Here is an 18,289-nt window from a genome sequence, read left to right as displayed (position 1 = left end):
GGCGGTGGGGGAGGCCGCCCTTGCAGCGTGGCTGAGAGCTGCCGATGGTTCAGAAGCACAAAATGCAGGGCTGCTCTACGTGTCACCTGTTGATCTCGTTTAGACCCTCTGCCGTGGGTCCTTGACCGTGGCTCGGGGTGGGGGGGGTGTTAGGGGCAGTCGGGAGCCCACTTATGACTTACAGGAGGCCCTCGGTTCTCCGTATTTGCGATTCAATCAACCGGGGACAGGGTGGTCCTGTAGTAGTTACTGTTGGAAAAACCCGCGTCTTAGCGGACTCGCATGATTCAGACCCATGTTCAAGGGTCAGCTCTGACCTTACAGAGTAGGCGCTGTGTCCACCCCGTTTACAGGTGGACGAAACAGGCCCAGAGACGCACGCTTACGAGGCTGAGACAAGCGACAGCCTCCGGTCCTCGGTTTCCTTCTCTGTGAAATGGGGAACTGACAGCTGCCTCCGGGCTGTGGTTACACGGAGAGAGGACCGGATTGAACAGCCTCGGGCTTGGGCGGGGGGCGCGTGCCCCTTGCCTCCCCACCCTCCAGTCGCAGTCGCGGGGAGCTGTGTTTGGCGGTCTCCCTGACTCACTGGGTTAGAGTGACTCGGTTTCACAGGTGCTGCTGCTAAATTAGGGCCTTGGTGAGCCTTTGGGGGGGGCAGCCCTGCGAGGGCCCTGCCGTGGGCGCGGGGGACAGAACCGGAGGCGGCTTTTCCATGTTGGGCTGCGTGACATTATAAATGATCGATGTATTACTCTGCTTTCACTAGGTTTTTTCCCCTCCACTTGTTCCAGGAACATAGCCGAGTTTTTGCCCTTTCCTTGCCGTAGTTGCTTTTGCACGGGGAAGGCAGAACTGTTTGAGGATACGCTGCTTCTGGGTCCTTGGTTGAAAGGTTCCATCAACTGAGATTAGGCCCAGGGTCTTGGAGGAAGAGAGGGGGAGGGGTCCCAGAAGACAGGAAGGGAACTTCTAGAAGTCCCGAAGTCCCCGGGCCCGTGAGTCGTGAGGACCCTGCCCCGATCCTGGCAGAGCACCTGGAGATGTGAGGGCTGGACACAGGGCACCGGGGCCCCCGGGAAGGTCCCCGTGCTTGGGTCGTGTAAGTCGAGGCCGCCGGACTCGCAGGCCCCCCGAGCTCACATCTGCAGAGCCCTCGTGGACGAGGCTGCAGGGTCCGGCCCCGTGTTTGCACTGGGTGAGGTCCCGGGACCTTTTCGGGATCCTGGCAGGAGGAGCAAACCATGGGGACGACAGACCGAACTCCCCGCCGGCTGGCAGGATAGAGACTCAGTCTGATCTCATTCGGCTGAAAGAAAGAAGCGTGGCCTTCCGGCACCCCTGGTTCCAGCCGGGCTCCCCGCCTGACCGTGCTCACCGGCTGCGGCAGGGGGCCGGTTGCGCCCAGGCCGAGCCTGTGACCTGCCAGTGACCTCCAGCAAATCCTTTTTCCATTGAATAGCGAGAGAGAAGGACCAGAGTGCCCCTGCCGGCTGACCTGCGGTTCTGGTGGGTCTGACTGAACCCTAGTCCGTTTGCAGCGCAGAAGCCGAGGCCGGAGGGGCTGGGCAGTTTCTCCAGTTCGCAGAGCCAGGGAGTGGCGGAGCGGGGCCCCTGCCCTGGCCGGCGATTCGGAGCGGGGACTCTGCCTCCTGCATCCCAGCTTGACCGTTCATGCCCTGGGGCCGCTTTGGACGAGCTGCTGAACCCCCAGCCGCCACCTCCCGGTCCGAGGAACGCCTCCTGCAGCGGTTCTGACTGCGGGGCTGCCTCACCGCCGGTACCGTGGGGGCCATGATTAGTCTTAATCCTGAGCCCAGTGTCGTTCTCAGCACCTGGAGCTGCACCTACACAGCCGGTCTTGCCGGGGAAGACGGGCCCTTCGCATCTGCGCAGATGGTTCACACGGGGTCAGGCTGAAAACAGACCCCAGGTGGGAAGGGTCAGTGAACCCTTCCCCGGAGAGGGAGTGGGGACAGCCAGGAGAGCTGTCAACGGAGCCTTTTTCCTCTCTTACCCTCAGTCCCAAAATAGCACTTGTCTGCCCCACCCTGCCCAGCTGGCAGGGCTGCAGGCTGAGTAAGGTGCCATTTAAAGACAACCTGGCTCTCCCCGTCTGCCCCGCTGGCCGGACCTGGACCCCTGCTGCTCCTACAGCCACCCAGGGCAGGCTGGCTACCCCCGCCTGCTTTCCTGAGACCCTGGCTGCCCAAGTTCTGCCTAGACTGTCCTGGGACTCTGCAAAGAAGCAGACGCCCGGCATTCTGGGAGAGGTAATCCTACAAAGGCAGCGACAGAAATCCCTCTAGAGAAGAGCGCTCCTTCCTACCTGGAGCTGGAACAGCGGTGAGGCCCGTGCCCATTCCCCCGCACACGCACACGCACACGCACACGCAGACGCACACACACCCCTCCCCCACCAAGAGGGCGAGCACAGGAGACAGCGTTCCATTTACAGCAAGAAAGAGTCAAGCTTGGGGCTTCCCTGGTGGCGCAGCGGTTGAGAATCCGCCTGCCAGTGCAGGGGACACGGGTTCGAGCCCCGGTCCGGGAAGATCCCACATGCCGCGGAGCAGCTAAGCCCCTGCGCCACAACTACTGAGCCTGCGCTCTAGAGCCCATGAGCCACAACTACTGATCCCTTGTGCCACAACTACTGAGCCTGTGCTCAAGAGCCTGCGAGCCCGCACGCCACAACTACCGAAGCCTGCATGCCACAACTACTGAGCCTGCACTCTAGAGCCCGCGAGCCACAACCACTGAAGCCCGCGCGCCTAGAGCCTGTGCTCTGCAACAAGAGAAGCCACCGCAGTGAGAAGCCCGCGCACCCAAAAATAAATTCATTAATTAAAAAAATAAAGAGTCAAGCTAGACCCCAGGAAAAACCTGATGAAGGAGAAGTGTGTGTTTATCCTGGGGCAGGGAGAGCCAGGAGACCCTGTTCCTTCAGTGCAATGAGATTATATCAGGCAGACGAAAGGGTGTAACGACCTCTCTGGAGGAGCTGGGTGGACAGAGGCCCGCGGGGTAGAGGAGGGCAGAGTGCCCGCGGGGCTCTGGTGAAGAAGAGCCTGACTCCCCAGAGGCGAGGGAAGGAGGGAGGGGAGTCACTCTGGTCTCCGGAAGGCTCAGCTTGGACCATGGGCCAGGCGGTAGGGAGAAGCACGAACCTCTGGAGTGGAGGCCCCGGGCCTGGAGAGGTAAGGGGGCCTCGCGGATGCCCAGGTCAGTCCGCTCTGATGTGAAGAGGAGCGTCAAGCAGCGGGGAGGAGGCCCTGGTCACTGCCCCACGGTGGGATGACTCAGCAGAGTACTGCCAGAGCCCCGGGCCAGGCCCGAGCTGGGTCACGGGCTTGCCCCCCCCCCCCCACTGCCCCTGCTTCCCACACAGAGTACTTTACACATGTTCAAGGAGAGGCAGAAGGTGAAGTGGAAAGGCCTGGGCTTTGAAGTCACAAAAGTCAATTCTAAATCCCAGCCCCCCGACCCTTGAGCTGGGAAAATTAACTTCTTCCAACCCAAGTTTCCTCATCGGTACAATGGGACAAACTTGAAACAGGAGGGAAGGGGGCAGGGCACAACCTCTGAAAGAATGGTTGACATAGCCCGAGGACATGACGTAAACTGATTAGAAACCTTTGAAAGAATGACATAGCCCGAGGACATGACGTAAACTGATTAGAAACCTTTGAAAGAATGACATAGCCCGAGGACATGACGTAAATGATTAGAACCAAGTGGGTCCAAGATGGCGGACGAGTCGACTTCCACTAGACGGTGAGCCTCAGGATACGCTCAGTGTAACACATCAGCAAGCTGAATGACACACCCACAGGTGCCATGACAGTTCCAAGGCCGACCAGAAGGATCAAAAAATGGGCGGTGGTCCAATTCCTGGAAGTCCCCGCCCCTTCCCGAAATAGCTGGACTACTCCTCCCCCTCATTAGCCTATGAAATTACCCGCCCCTATAAAAGCTGACGGCCCCACACCCGGGTGCCTTTCTCACCTTCTGAGATGGCCCGCTCTCTGTCTGTGGAGTGTGTTTCTCCTGAGGCCGCTCTCGCCTTCTGAGATGGCCCACACTCTTTCTGTGGAGTGCGCTTCTCTCTGAATAAATCCACTTCTTACCTATGACTTTCCCTCTCACTGAATTCTTTCTGCAACGAGACATCGAGAACCTGAGCTTCGTTAAGTTCTAAAACCAGGTGTGTGATCTCAGTTGGAAGACTGTGGGTTTTGGCCGGGTTCGAGTCCCGGCATGTGGGTTCAAGTCCCAACCTGAGGTGCACGGTTTCAAACTCACTTGCAGAGTTAGCTGTTAGTTTTGCCGTTATTATCACACTCAACGCACTCTGCCTCCTCTGGTCCAGGAAAGTGTCCCGCTCACTGGGGGCCGGGAGGCCAGCTTGTCGAGGGGCCCGTGTGCTCCCATGTGCTCTTGCCTGCAGGAGGTCTGGGGAAGCCCCTCCAGGCCTAAATATCTATCTGTACAACCACCTTCCAGGGCCCCCAGCTTTCCCACCTAGGCCCCTTCCTCACTCCCTCCCAGCCCGGAGGCCTGGCTCAGCTCGCAGGTCCAGGTCGGTCACGGCCGGCCGCAGAGCCGGCCTTAGCTCCCTGCCTCCAGGCTCCAGCATCCGCTGCTGAGAAGCGCCAGCCCTCTCGTGGCTGCCTGTTCTCGCCTGGCCTGCCCGCGGCCCCTTCCTTACCTCCTGCCCTTGTCCATCACCTGCACTGAAAAGTTTTCCTAGAATTTTGCAATCAGAAAATCACTGATGTCGGACTTCCCTGGTGGCACAGCGGTTAAGAGTCCGCCTGCCAAGGCAGGGGACACGGGTTTGAGCCCTGGTCCGGGGAGATCCCGTGTGCCGCGGAGCGACTAAGCCCGTGCGCCACAACAAGAGAAGCCCGTGCGCAGCAGCGAAGACCCAACGCAGCCAAAAAGTAAAAATTGAAAAAAAAAAAAAAAAATCACTGGCGTTGCTGAGAGCTGGGTGTCCTGATGAGCAGGAGCCAGGGGTGTACACTTGGAGGAGAACTACTTGGAGAAAGAAGGGGAAAAGCAGGAAAATAGCTAGAAAGGGATGAGTTTCGGGAAACATGAGGTTTTGTTTTGCTTTGCTTTATTTCGTTTTAATAGGAGAGATTTCAGATTTTGTTTGCTAAGGAAGAACTAAAGACACGGAAAGAAGGGATGCTGAAGAGGGGCTCCAACAGATGGGCTCTAAGAGCACGTCGGCGCGCAGCTGGGGCAGGAAGAGACAGCCCTTCATCGGAGAGTCGCTCAGCAACCACGGGGAGCCCCCGCGGTGAGGGCTGGGGGGTCACAGGGAGCACAGGGCCCTACGGTCCCCTCACTCACAGAGCCTGCGGTCTGGGAATGGACACACCGTCAGGCGTGGGGACCTGGGAACTCCCTCCATACATCCGTCGCTGTGGCATTTTTGACTGCTTCTGTGTCAGGACAGATGTACGCTCCCCCCCACCCCGCCCCCATCAGACTACCAGCCGCTTCCTGGGGCGGGAGCCGACCCTCCCCTCACTTCCACTGTCCTGGTGGGGTGCCAGCGCCCGCAGGGGCCCAGGACGGGGCGGCGCCTTCTTCGGCTGCCCTTCCCTAACCTGTCTACATTCTGTTGGGTCTTCCACGCCCGGGACACTGGAGAGACTCGCTGTCTGCTGTTGGGCATGGGAGCCACCGGGACTGCTGGACTGATGGACCCCTGTGATGAGAACTCAAGACTTTAGCCTCTCGACAACTTGCTTATATAACTTACAGCCGTGTTCGGTATATTGATCATGCTGTACATTACAGCCCTAGTGCTTATCATCTTACAGCTGGGAGTTTGTACCCTTCGACGGCCTTCATCCAACTGCCCCCTCCTCTGGTGACCACACATCTGACCTCTTTTTTCTATGAGTTTGTTTGGTTGTCTGTAATTGACCTACAGCACTATGTTAGTTCCTGTTCACAACATAGTGATTCAATATTTCTTTTTTCTTAAGCATTATTTTATTATTATTATTTTTAAGTTAATTAATTTATTTTTGGCTGCGTTGGGTCTTCGTTGCTGCGCGCGGGCTTTCTCTAGTTGTGGCGAGCGGGGGCTGCTCTTCGTTGCCGTGTGTGGACTTCTCATTGAGGTGGCCTCTCGTTGCAGAGCACGGGCTCTAGGCGCGTGGGCTTCAGTAGTTGCAGCACGCAGGCTTCGGTAGTTGTGGCTCAGGGGCTTAGTTGCTCCGCGGCATGTGGGATCTTCCCGGACCAGGGCTCGAACCCGTGTCCCCTGCATTGGCAGGTGGATTCTCAACCACTGCGCCACCAGGGAAGTCCTGATTCAATATTTCTATACGTCCCAAAATGATCACAATGATAAGTCTAGTTACATCTGTTACCATACAAAGATATTACATAGCTGTTGACTATATTTCTCACACCATATTCCTCATCCCTGTGACTCATTTATTTTGTAACTGGAAGTTTGTGCCTCCTAATCGCCCTCACCTCTTTCCTCTCCCCAAGCCCCTCTGGCAACCACCTGTTTGTTCTCTGTATCTATAACTCTGTTTCTGTTTTATGTTTGTTCATGTGTTTTGTTTTTTTTGGATTCCACATTTGGGATATCATACAGTATTTGTCTTTCTCTGTCTGACTTATTTAACTTAGGATAATACCCTCCAGGTCCAGCCATGTTGTTGTAAATGGCAAAATTTCATTCTTTTTTATGGCTGAGTAGCATTCCATCGTATGTATACACCACATCTTCTTTATCCATTCATCTGCTGATGGACACTTAGGTTGCTTCCATATCTTGGCTGTTGTGAATAATGCTGCAATGAACATAAGGGTGCATAAATCTTTTCAAATTAGTATTTTCATTTTCTTCAGGTAAATACGCAGGAATGGAATTGCTGAATCGTATGGTAGTTCTATTTTTTATTTTTTGGAATCTCCGTACTGTTTTCCACAGTGGCCGCACCAATTTTCATTCCCACCAACAGTGTACAAGTGTTCCCTTTTCTCCGCACCCTCACCAACAAATTTGTTATTTGTTGTATTTTTGATGACAGTCATTCTGACAGGTATGAGGTGACATCTCACTGTGGTTTTGAATTGTATTTCTCTGATGATTAATGATGTTGAGCAACTTTTCATGTACCTGGTGGCCACCTGTATGTCTTCTTTGGAAAAATGTCTATTCAGGTCCTCTGCCCCTTTTTTTAATCTATTTTTTTTTATGTTGAGTTGTATGAGCTCTTTGTATATTTTGGATTTTGACCCTTATCAGATATATCATTTGCAGATACCTTCTCCCACTCAGTAGGCAAAGCCAGCTGGATTTAGAATGCCTCTGCCACTTACTGGCTCTATTACCTTGAACAAACCCTTTAACACCCTTGAGTCCTAGAAATCTCTGTCTGTAAAACGGACTGATATAACCAGTGAGCTTAGTTTCGCTCGTGGGATTCCGGGGAGCCCCAAATGAGGGGCCTGTCTGAGCGCCCTGAAGGATGCACACAGAGGGGCGAAGAGAAGCTTCGGATTTTCTCCACAGCTTGGTCCCCTGCATGTTCCTGGTCAGGGGGCCCCTGGAGCCAGGGGCACAGCTACCAATACTCAGTACAAACTTGTAAGGAGACTGATGACACCCTATGGGAGTGGGGGGCAGGGCCTCCCTATGCTCTCTGGCTACTGCAGTATCTCGGCGGGGCTGCTTTGTGAAGAAAGGGGTTTTCACTGTCAAGGGTGTCGGACTGGATGGTCCCCAGGTGGCCCCAGCTGTCTGCCATCCGGACTGGTGAGGCCATAGGCTGGCGCATGTCAGGGCTGTCCACTCGGAGGAGGGGGAAGGGGCCACTCAGGGAGCCAGCGCAGCTGGCAGGGTCCAGGCCTGTGGGCCCGGCGGGGACAAAGCTGCTCTGAGCTGCCTCTCAATGGGCGCCTGTGTTCTGGGGTGGGGGCGGGGTGACCCCCGCCTCCTCGCTCTCCTCCCGCCGCCGCAGGATGTCCCGGGCTGGACACTGGGGCAGAGGAGTTCCCGCACAGGGAAGGTCAGGGTTGGCCGCTGTGCCTCAGCACTCGGAGGTGGCACCAGGATCGGGGCTTCTGGGGGCCGGGCCGCCGATTGGGCCGAGGCAGGGGGCGGGCCCGGGCGGCCGCAGCGCCCAGCAGCCACTGGTCCCGGGGGAACTTGGAAGGAGGAGCCCGCTCGGGGCGTGTCCGGGGCGTGTCCGGGGCGGAGCCCGGACGGGCGGGGCGCGGGGGCAGGGTCAGCGCCGACCGGCGGAGCCCCGCCCAGAGTAGGTGGAGAGGAGCCGGCGGGCGCGCTGGCCCCGCGGAGCTGGGCGGCCGGCGTCGTCCTGCGCGCCCCGCGCCGCTCCCCGCGCCCCGCCATGCCGCCCGCCGGGCTCCGCGGGGCCGCGCCGCTCGCCGCGATCGCGCTCCTGGTGCTGGCGGCGCCCCTGGGTAAGGGCCGGGGGCCGGGGGCGCGGGGGAGGTCTCGGCGCGCGGTCCCGGAGACCCTGGGGGAGACCGCGCCCCGGAGACCCTGGGGGAGACCGCGCCCCGGCGTTGCGGGGTCCGCGGGAGGGGAGGACGGCGGGTGCTGGGCGTGGGGCCGACCCCAGGGGCCGCTCCGGGCAGAGGCCTGTGGGGGCAGGGACCGGGGTGGAGCTCCGGGGAGTGGGAGTGGGGCTGGGCGGCCACTGGGTACCCCTGTCCGTGCCCGCAGCGCTGGCCGGCGAGGACTGCCTGTGGTACCTGGACCGGAATGGCTCCTGGCATCCGGGCTTCAGCTGCGAGTTCTTCACCTTCTGCTGCGGGACGTGCTACCAGCGGTACTGCTGCCGGGACCTGACCTTGCTCATCACCGAGAGGCAGCAGAAGCACTGCCTGGCCTTCAGGTGGGCTCCGGCCCTCCGCCCCTTGTCCTCCTCCACATTCTTAGCCCACACCCAGGGCTCCGGCTTGGGCACGGAGCGGGGCTGTAGCGCCGAGGCTGGGGAGTTCCTGGAGGGGCCGGCTAGTTACCGTCATGTGGTCACCGCTGGCTGGGCTGAGCCCTCCCCTCGCTCCGGGCCTGCGCACCCGGGCGCAGTGGGGCTCGGGCGCAGTGGGGCTCCGGGCGCAGTGGGGCTCCGGGCGCAGTGGAGCTCCGGGCGCAGTGGGGCTCCGGGCGCAGTGGAGCTCGGGCGCAGTGGAGCTCCGGGCGCAGTGGAGTCCGGGCGCAGTGGGGCTCCGGGCGCAGTGGAGGTCCGGGCGCACTGGAGTCCGGGCTCAGTGGAGCTCCGGGCTCAGTGGGGCTCCGGGCGCAGTGGAGTCCGGGCGCAGTGGGGCTCCGGGCGCAGTGGGGCTCAGGTGCAGTGGGGCTCCGGGCGCAGTGGAGCTCGGGTGCAGTGGGGCTCCGGGCGCAGTGGGGCTCCGGGCTCAGTGGAGCTGGGGTGCAGTGGAGCTCAGGGCGCAGTGGAGCTGGGGCACAGTGGGGCTCCGGGCGCAGTGGAGTTCAGGGCGCAGTGCAGCTGGACTGGAGGTCCGGGCGCAGTGGAGCTCTAGCCGGAAGATGGGAGACGGGGGTCTGATTCCCAGGTCTTCTGCTCGCCAGCTGCATGATCTTGGGGAGGACATGTCCCGGGTGGGTCACTGTTTCCTCTCCATGTAAAGGGGGGGACACAATGAGTGGTTTTCAAACTTCTTATTGGAGGGGACGCTGACATATAGAACAGGTATAGGGAGGCTGCGATTAAAGTGGGATCTGAGAAAACAGCTCTGGATCATTTCCCAGGGGGCCTTGAGAGCCCCCGTGCTGGAGTCTAACCAGTCATGGACGGGGGCGCACACCCCACATCCCCGCCGGCCGCTCTCTGACCAGCAGGCCGCCTGGCCTTCCGGGAAGTGTGGCCCCCTAAGATCTACCCACACCGGTCGGCCACAGCCCCACCAGGAGACCCACATCTCGGTTTGTGGTGGCCCCCTGCTGTCCAGGGCTCCGAGCCCAGCGTTACTGTCAGCGTGGTGAGGACCCCCCCTCGAGGCTGGAAGGTGAGGGGACCTGTTCTTTGTCTAAGTCCCAAGACCATAGCGGGCATCGCCTCCGCCGTGATCCTCTTCGTGGCCGTGGTCGCCACCACCATCTGCTGCTTCCTCTGTTCCTGTTGCTACCTGTACCGCCGGCGCCAGCAGCTGCAGAGCCCATTTGAAGGTGCGTCCGTGTGGGACGGGGCAGGGGAGCCTGAGCCGGGCCAGGCTGACCCCCACGGTGGGCACCAGAGGCCAAGGGGGTGGGGTTCTGCAGCAGCGTGTGCTTTGCAGACACACACTTGCCAGCATGTAACGCCAGAAGCAGGGGCGTGCAGGGGCACGTGTGAACGCTGGACTGGTGTACACGAATGCGCCCGCCCCGTTTGCCGGCAGCAGCGTGTAGGCCCTGGGTTTGCGCATGCGCTTGGCTCTTAGGAAGCACTCGGGGCGGGGCCTAGAGTGTGAGCGTCGTGGGCGCGCTCCGTGCTCGGAGGACGTGTGCCTGACTTGGCGTGTGACTGCGCATAAGCCCAGACTGCTGGGCGTGGGAACGGCGCCTCCCGGGCGGGGGATCGTGTGGGAGGACCCCGTTGGGGGCAGCTCTGCTAGGCTGCAAGATTCCAGCCCACAGCCGCCATCTCCTTGCCCAGGTAAGACGTTCCCCAGGCCGCGCTCCCTGGCCCAGGAGGTCGCTGAAACCCCCTGAGGGAGCAAACTGCTGAACCCAGGCTGACCAACGGGGGCCACCCGCAGGCTCCCTGCTGGACTCGGCGGAGCAGGGTCTGGGGGCAGAGGCGGCGGGGCCTCCCGCGCCGGAGGAGGCGGCTTCCCCTGGACGCAGGGCCCTGAATGCTGGTCCTTGTGCCCCACCTAGGCCAGGAGATCCCAATGACAGGCATCCCGGTGCAGCCGGTGTACCCGTACCCCCAGGACCCCAAAGCTGGCCCGGGCCTCCCGGGCCGGAGGAGGCGGCGGGGCCTCCCGCGCCGGAGGAGGCGGCTTCCCCTGGACGCAGGGCCCTGAATGCTGGTCCTTGTGCCCCACCTAGGCCAGGAGATCCCAATGACAGGCATCCCGGTGCAGCCGGTGTACCCGTACCCCCAGGACCCCAAAGCTGGCCCTGCAGCCCCACAGCCTGGCTTCATGTACCCACCCAGTGGTCCTGCGCCCCAGTATCCACTCTACCCGGCGGGGCCCCCTGTCTACAACCCTGCAGGTAAGTGAGCCCTTTGCTCCCACCTGCCCGCCCCGGCCCCTCACAACCGAGTCCTTCTCCCAGACCTCCAGGCTGCCTTGGCCCCGCGCGTCCTGCGTGGCCCTGCGGTCAGGGGCTCCTTTGCGCCCTCCCGTGCCGCCGTGACCCTCATCCTGTCTCCTTGGCCTGCAGCTCCTCCCCCATATATGCCACCCCAGCCCGCCTACCCGGGAGCCTGAGCAGCCAGCTACGTCTCTGCCGACCCTCGGGGATGCCCGCTCCTGAACCTGCATCCGGCCCGGGTGGGCGGGGTCCTCTACTCGCCAGGCCCCAGACCGAGCCACGCCCTGAGGCCTTCTGGGAGCAGAGCCCCAGGGAGAGCAGCGGGGACTGGGCTGGAACTTGGCCGCGAACGAGGGCCGGCTGGGGAGGGCCCGGGGCGGGGGAAGGACAGGAAAGCCTGGGTCACAGCCCCTGCTTTCTTTTAGTCCTTCTCCTCCCGGGACCCCAGCCGGGAAGGCTGGGCCGCTCGTGTTTGCCCACCGTGGGCTGAGGGGGCCCCACCGGCCGTGGGCCGAAGCCCTCCTCCTGGCACCGCCACGGGCCGTGCTCCGGCTGCTGGATTAAAGCTCTAATGACATGTCATGTGGGTTGTGTCACTGGGCCACGCACAGCTTCCTGGCTCTGCCGGCAGCCCCACAGCCCTGCAGCAGGGGAGGGCGGGTGCCAGGGCTGGAGCACAGGCCGGGGCCCCCAGGCTGAGGGCTCCCCGGGCTGGTTCCCAGAGCCGGGGAGGCGGATCCTGCCACTGCAGGGAAGAGGGTGCTCGTTGGTTACAGAGTCCCCACGAGGGGCCGGCCGGTGAGGCACCGCCAGCCGCCCAAGGGCCCCTGCCCCCACTCGGTACACTTGGACTCGCACTCGGGCCCCCGCCCCCCCCAAGGTTGCCAGGTCTCAGCTTCCTCATCTGTAGAATGCGATGCTGCCTCAGGGCTGTCCTGAGTTTGAACCGTGTACAGGAAGCTTGGTCAGCTCCGCCCTTCCACCTCAGAGGAGCCAGCCTGGTCAGGTGCTCTCAGCTGCCTTGGAGCACCAGGGGAGCCGAAGGCACGAGGCGTCCAGGCCCAATTCTGTGTCTCTACTGGGCCAGGCAGGTCGCTTCCCCGCCCCCGTGACCTCACCTACCGAGGACGTGGGCCAGTTTTTAATTCAAGCGGGAAAAGTGCCAACTCAGCTTGGAAAGCCGCCCAATCCGCCATCTCCCCCTTCCCAAGCCCCTCGGCTCAGCGCCCCTCCCCTCCATCCGCGGTCCTCCAGCCCCACTGCAACCTGCTCGCCCTTCGGTTTCCTCAGGCCTCTGGGCCGCGGCAGCCTCGTCTGGACGGCCATTGTGGTAACCATGCCCGGGGCCCACTGGAGGCTCTTGTCACACAGCCCAGGAGGGGAGCTCCTGGGCCAGCTGCTTGGGGGCCAGGGTCAGACCTCTGTCCCTGGACCTGACCCAGATGGAGGGGAAGCTAGGGCTGCTGGGGCCAGAGCTGGGACCACAGCTGCAAGTCCACCTTTTCCTTGAGGATGGGGCAGAGAGGCGGGAGGGGCCGCGAGTGTCCTGGCTTCCGGCCGCAGGTTCCGCCCTCACACGCTGGGAGAGGCGGTCACCAGGTCACTCCAAGGTTCGGACAGTCCCCCTCTCTCTCCTGAAGCTGGGAGGTGGAGGAGATTTGCAGGATATCTGAGTTTCCCTAAGAAATGACGTGTAAATGAATGCAAGGCCGTGCCGGTCAGAACTAACTATCCTTATGTCAACAGCCTGGGGCCAATTAAAAATTGCTCTGTAGTCTGGGAGGGGAGTCAAGTTTATCCCAATCAGAGCTGCCTCCCGCGGCGACCGCTGCCCCCCAGACTTCCAGTCAATTAACTCTGCAGAGCACTGAAAATAAGAGAATTCTCAGAAAAGGGGAGACCGTGACAGAGTGCAGCTTTCACACATGGGGAGCAGAGAGGAGGGCCCCCCCACGTTCTCTAGTTTTTAAAACAAGACAGCACCCTGTCTCCAAAAGTGCCACGTCCTCTGTGGCCCAGCTCCTCACCAGGGGACGGGGCACAGCTGCTCCTGCACCAGCACCCCGGAAAGCCGGCAGACCCCCTGCAACGTGGGGTGGGAGGAGCCGTGATCCTCGGCTCGAGTGAAAGTGGGGTGCTGCTAGGCTGGGAGGGACCGGCGGGGACCCTGAGGAGAGGTCTGGGAAGCCAAGATGGGGAAGGGTGGCGTCTTACACGAAGCCCGCCGGCCTGCGCTGTGGGCGCTGCGGGGAATGCGGTGGTGGTGGGCGTGCTGAGCCCAGGGCAGGAAGACAGGGAGAGGGCTAGGGCCCAGGTACTTGGAATACAGTCAGGCCAGGAGCCAGAGGTCAGCAAGAAAGGGGAGCGCTGGTGGGCGGGTGGGATAAAGGAGGGGGTGAGGCCTGCAGGAGGGGGCCGAGGGGTGGGGGGAAGGTGCATGGCCAGGTAGGGCAGGTGGAGCACGGGCAAGGAGGCTGAGGGGCACCCTGCCCAGGCCAGCAGCCTGTCCCCCTCCCCCACCCTCCCCAGCTGGCACGTGCCTATCCAGGCTGGGTGATCTTGGTGGGTGGCCCGCGTTCGGATCTTATACGCTTCTTACAGAAGCCACCTGAGTGGCCTTGGTCCCGACGCCCGGCCTGGGCCTCCTAACGACAGGAAGTGGGCCGAATAGCCCTGCAGGCCCGGTGCCTCCAGGGCCTGGGCCCCAGCTTGTACACACAGCCCCCAGGCCCGGTGAGGGGGTGGGGGAGGGGGTGCACTTTTCCTGCGGGCGGGGCCTGGGGCCAGAGTCTCAGATGGACCCCTGGACGGGGTGGGGGAGAGAGTGCGGAGGCCGGAGGGCCCTGGGGGAGCCTCCTGGCCCAAGTCGGCAGGAAACCTGGGTGTGTATCCGGATCCATCAGCTGTCAGGTCCTTTGCCCCGCCTTGCAACCCCTCCCCTCAATTCAGCTGATCCCAGAGCACCGGCGCCCCGAGGACGCTCCCGATCGCCCCGTCCCCGCCCCCAGGCCTCCCCGCAGTTGGGCGGCGCCAGGTCCGGCTGTCCAGCCTCCGGGCTCGGAACGCTGCGCGGCAGAAGGCCCGGGGCCGCGTCCGCGGCGTCCGCCAGGTGGCGCTGCGTCCCCACCCCGGGCTCGGAGGGGATGACGTCATCGGCCTGCAGAGGCCACCGCGGAGCGGGGCGGGGGGGGGGAGGGCGGTGCCCCTGGCGGCCCAGGAATAGCAGAAGGTGGTTTTCTGTCGCCTAATCTTGAGTTAAGTGTGTCTCGCCCTAAAGCGACAGGTCCAGCTGGAGCTCTAGGATCTGGACCCTGGCGGGCGGGGTCGCTTAGGCCACCTGAGCCCCTTCACCTGCCCTTGTCGGTGCCGGGACGGGGCGTCACCAGGAGCAGCTCCGGGGCGGAGCTCGGGCTCCTGATGAGCTGAGTGGTCGCGGCCCGTGTCACACTCTCTGGGCCAGGCTTTGTCTGCGACGCGGAGGCGACGTCGGTCCGGCTCACAGAGCTGCAGCCTCGGCCCGCAGACTTGCTGCGCTTAGCTCGGGGGCGGCAGTGTGTCCCCCTCCGGCCCGGCCTTGGTTGGGTTTCTGGGGGACAGGCGCGTGGGTGGGGGCAGGGGGCAGGGTGCGCCCTGGGTTCTGAGCTCTCTGCTTCCCGGACCAGGCTGCGCTCTGTTTCTGGCCAGACCTAGCTCAGGGGTCCCGCTTCGGCGCAGGAACGCCCCACCTCCGCCCTGCAGACGGAAGACTGCAAGCAAGCCTACATCTGACCCACACCCACGTGGCAGTTCCACAGCGACAGGGGTGCAGCCCCTTTAGCCGATCAAACCAGAGAGATGCCTTTGCTATATCGGGGATGGGGGGCGTGGGGCACGGGGGCACAGCCGTGTGGGCACTGCTCCCCAGTGGCCTGGGGCTGCCGGGGGGAGGTGGCTGGAGCCCGCGGTTAGGGAGAGTCGCGGAGGAGCACCCAGGACACGCCTAATATAGCCATCCCAGCGCCCTGCCACCCCGACGGCGGCTCTGCCCAGTGACCCCAGGTCCTGGACAGCCAGGCCAGCGGGAGCCCTCCCCTCTGTCTGAGCCTTTCCCTCACACTCTGCTTTCTGCGGATGGGAGCTTGTGTGTGGCAGCCTGGGGAGGCATGGCAGGGAACCTGAGCTTCCGGAGCCCTCCAGGGAGCCCAGGTGAGTATAGGGCGGGACCCTCGGGACAGCACAGAGGTGAGAACAGCCTCGCACAGCTAAAGGCTCGTATATATTATCAAAATCTTATGGAAAAACAGATACACAGCTATTTATACAGCAGCAGGTGGGTGTGAGGAAATGTCTGCTTTGGCATCGAACCTTCAGGTCCAGCTGCTGTCTGTCCTCTCCTCATGTCTGGAGCCCCCCACCCCCACCCCAGGCTCGCTGCCCCTGCCATGTCCTCTGATTAGCTGGGAGGGGCTTGGGGGTGTCCTCAGCCCCTCCTCCCTCTTCCCTGGGCCCTTGGCCCTCCAGTCTTCCAGGCTTGCCCCACACAGAGAGCCAGCAGCCCAGCGGCCTTTTGCCCCAAGGGCTCCTCAGAGGCCTGAATCCTGGCCCTGGCGGGGAAGTGCGGCCGGGCGGGTCACGTGGTCCCGGGTGGGTCACGTGGTCCCTGGGAGACATCGTTCCTGGATCCTAGGACTTCGGCAGCCTGCCAGCCGCACGGGCCCCAGGCGTGCCGTCTTCTCGGTCACGTGCTGAAAGGACTCTTCTTGTCCAGAAACCTCAGCTCCAGGTACGAGACATTTGTGGAGAGCCTCAGAGACAAGAAAAGGAAAGCAAGGAGAGAAGGCATCCTTCCCGGAGCTGGCCCAGGCCTCCAGCTCTCCCACGGCAGGGCAGGGACGTCCAGAGCAGGTCAGCCGGCGTGGTGGGCGGGGTCTGTGCGGCCCTGGGAAGCGGGGCCTGGGCAGCCGCGGCGTCGCGGGTGGCGCCTGCAGCCCGGTCCTATTGCAGCAGCTTGGGCACCTCCACCTGTCCGGGCAGAGCAGAGGCGGTTTAGAGGAGGGAACGCAGCGGGGGCCTCTGGAATCCCTCTCTCCTCCTTTCGTGCTGGGCTCACGACGAGATGAAGTGTGGACGTAGGGCCCCCTTTCCCTCTTCTGTGAAAACCCGATGCCATCGAATGACCCTGGGGTTACAGTCGAGGTTGTGCGGTGTCTCAGGAGTGACCGTGTAGGGGTGGGGTCCGCCGGGCCGAGGGCCGAGCCTCTACCACCCAGGGAGGCCGAGCCGTGAGAAGCAGGGCCTGCAGGGACGGACTGCCTCCCGAAGACCTTTGGGATCAACTGACCTGTAGGACTTGGCTGGTCCCGGGAGGGAATTAGGAAAACAAAGGCCATTTGCGTTTGGGGAATGGGGGGAGGGAGGGAGGGTCTGAAGCCGCTTCTCCATTTCTGGGAGAAGCGGCTTTCGCTGCAGGGTGAGGGGCTAAAGGGGGCCCCCGAGAGGAAGGCCGGACTCCCTCGCGGGGGAGGCGGGCGGCCAGCCTGGGCAGGGCCCGTGGGGTGAGCCGGCCCCTCCCAGCGCCGCGCCGCGCCGCCCCGCGCCCGGGCGCGCGCACTCACCTTCTTGAGCTGCTTGAGGTTGCTGGAGCGGATGGCGGCCAGCAGCTGGTCCCGGGAGTTCTCCTGGGCGGGGAGGCCCTTGTCGCCCAGCTTCCGCTGGGTGGCCGGCGAGAGCGAGCTCTTCGGGTTCTCCGTGAGGGGCGGCGGGGGGGGCGGCGCGGGCGGGGCGCCCCCCTGCCCCGGGGAGCTCTTGCGGGCGGCCCTGGGCGGCGGCCGCGGGGAGGGCCTCCCGGCCCGGGGCTCCTCCAGCAGCGCCTCCCCCGCGCGGGCCTCCCGCGCGCGCCGCCCCTGCAGCCGCTTCTGCCGCTGCCGGTCCATGTTGCGGCTGAGCAGGTTGGTGACGGTCATGCGGGGCCCGGCCAGCTCGAAGTGGTAGCCCAGCTTGAGCAGCGTGGTGTTCTCCTTGAGCAGCTTGGCCATCTCCATCTCGGTCTTGCCGCCGCAGATGTGGCGCTGATTGTGGAAGCGGAGCTCGGTCAGCGAGCTGTTCTGCAGGAGGGCCCGGAAGATGGCCAGGATGCCCTTGCTGGTGATGTGGTTGGAGTCCAGGTTCAGGCTGGTGATGGTCTTGTTGGCCTTGAGCATGATGGCGATGGCAAACGCCACGTGGTCGTCCGCCCGCGTGTTGGCCAAGGCGAAGACCTTGACGGCCGTGTTGAACTCCAGCGCCTCGGCAAAGCGCACCAGGATCTCGGTGGTGATGCAGTCCGAATTGTTCACGTTGAGCTCGGTCACCTCCGGGTCGTTGCTCTTCACCCTCTCCAGGGGCTCGTCAAAGACGCTGGGGGCCGCCTCCTCCTCAGCCTGGGCGGGCCCGTCGGCGGGCTGGGCGGGGGCTCCAGGGGCTGATCTCTCTGGCGCCGCCGCCGCTGCCGGGCTCTTGCTCTCTTCGCGGGGGGCCTTTGCACAGCGGGGCTCCTCCTTTCTGGCCTTCTCGTCCTCCGGCCTGGCACCCCTGTCCCTGCTCCCTCTCTCCACCTCCTGGCCCTCCGTCCGGGCGTCCGTGCCCTTCCTCTGCCCCCTCACCTTCTCGGTCTCCTCTCTCTGGCTTGCTCCCTTCTCCTCTCCCTTCTTCCCCTTGTCTCCGCTCACACCCCCCTCCTTCTCCTCGTCCTTCCTGGGGGCTGCCGTCCCCTCGTGCGCCCGCCCCTCCTTCCCGGCCTCCTTCTTGTCCACCGCGGCCCTGACCCGGCCCTTCTCAAGGCCCCTGACGAGCTTCTCCTCCTTGGGCCTCTCTGCGCCTTTGCATTCAGCTTCGTCCTTGTCTCTTGAGGAGCTTTTCTTCAAACCGCCCCTCTTTGGCTCCCTCCCCAGGTCTGAGTCCCGTCTGGGGCCCAGGGGCTTTTTGCTGGCATCTCTGCCCCTTTCCTCTCCCTTCTTGGCATCTGTCTTGGTCTCCACTTGCTTGCCCTCCTAA

At 62.8% G+C, this 18,289-nt stretch overlaps 2 protein-coding genes across 2 annotated transcripts in view; one reads left to right on the top strand and one right to left on the bottom strand.

Annotated features, from left to right (window-relative positions):
• The first annotated feature begins 8,325 nt into the window (after positions 1 to 8,325).
• SHISA4 (shisa family member 4) lies at positions 8,326 to 11,860 on the top strand. Its single transcript, XM_024130669.3, has 5 exons — positions 8,326 to 8,469; positions 8,735 to 8,906; positions 10,068 to 10,201; positions 11,069 to 11,236; positions 11,408 to 11,860. The coding sequence occupies exons 1-5, from the start codon at positions 8,397 to 8,399 to the stop codon at positions 11,452 to 11,454; spliced, it is 594 nt and encodes a 197-aa protein (XP_023986437.1). The 5' UTR covers positions 8,326 to 8,396; the 3' UTR covers positions 11,455 to 11,860.
• A 3,654-nt stretch (positions 11,861 to 15,514) lies between these two features.
• The window catches only part of LMOD1 (leiomodin 1), a 34,751-nt gene continuing 31,976 nt past the window's right edge, over positions 15,515 to 18,289 (bottom strand). Inside the window, exons 2-3 of the mRNA XM_024130694.3 lie at positions 16,873 to 18,285; positions 15,515 to 16,279 (exon numbers count right to left, since the gene is read on the bottom strand). Of these exons, the coding sequence (XP_023986462.2) occupies positions 16,253 to 16,279; positions 16,873 to 18,285 (1,440 nt within the window). The 3' untranslated portion in view covers positions 15,515 to 16,252. The remainder of the gene's footprint in view (positions 16,280 to 16,872; positions 18,286 to 18,289) is intronic.

This window comes from Physeter macrocephalus, chromosome 4 (genome assembly GCF_002837175.3).
Source record: "Physeter macrocephalus isolate SW-GA chromosome 4, ASM283717v5, whole genome shotgun sequence".
Taxonomy (NCBI): Eukaryota; Metazoa; Chordata; class Mammalia; order Artiodactyla; family Physeteridae; genus Physeter; species Physeter macrocephalus.
The sequence above is the reverse complement of the archived record's forward strand: the minus strand, read 5'-3'. Positions and strand labels throughout refer to the sequence as shown.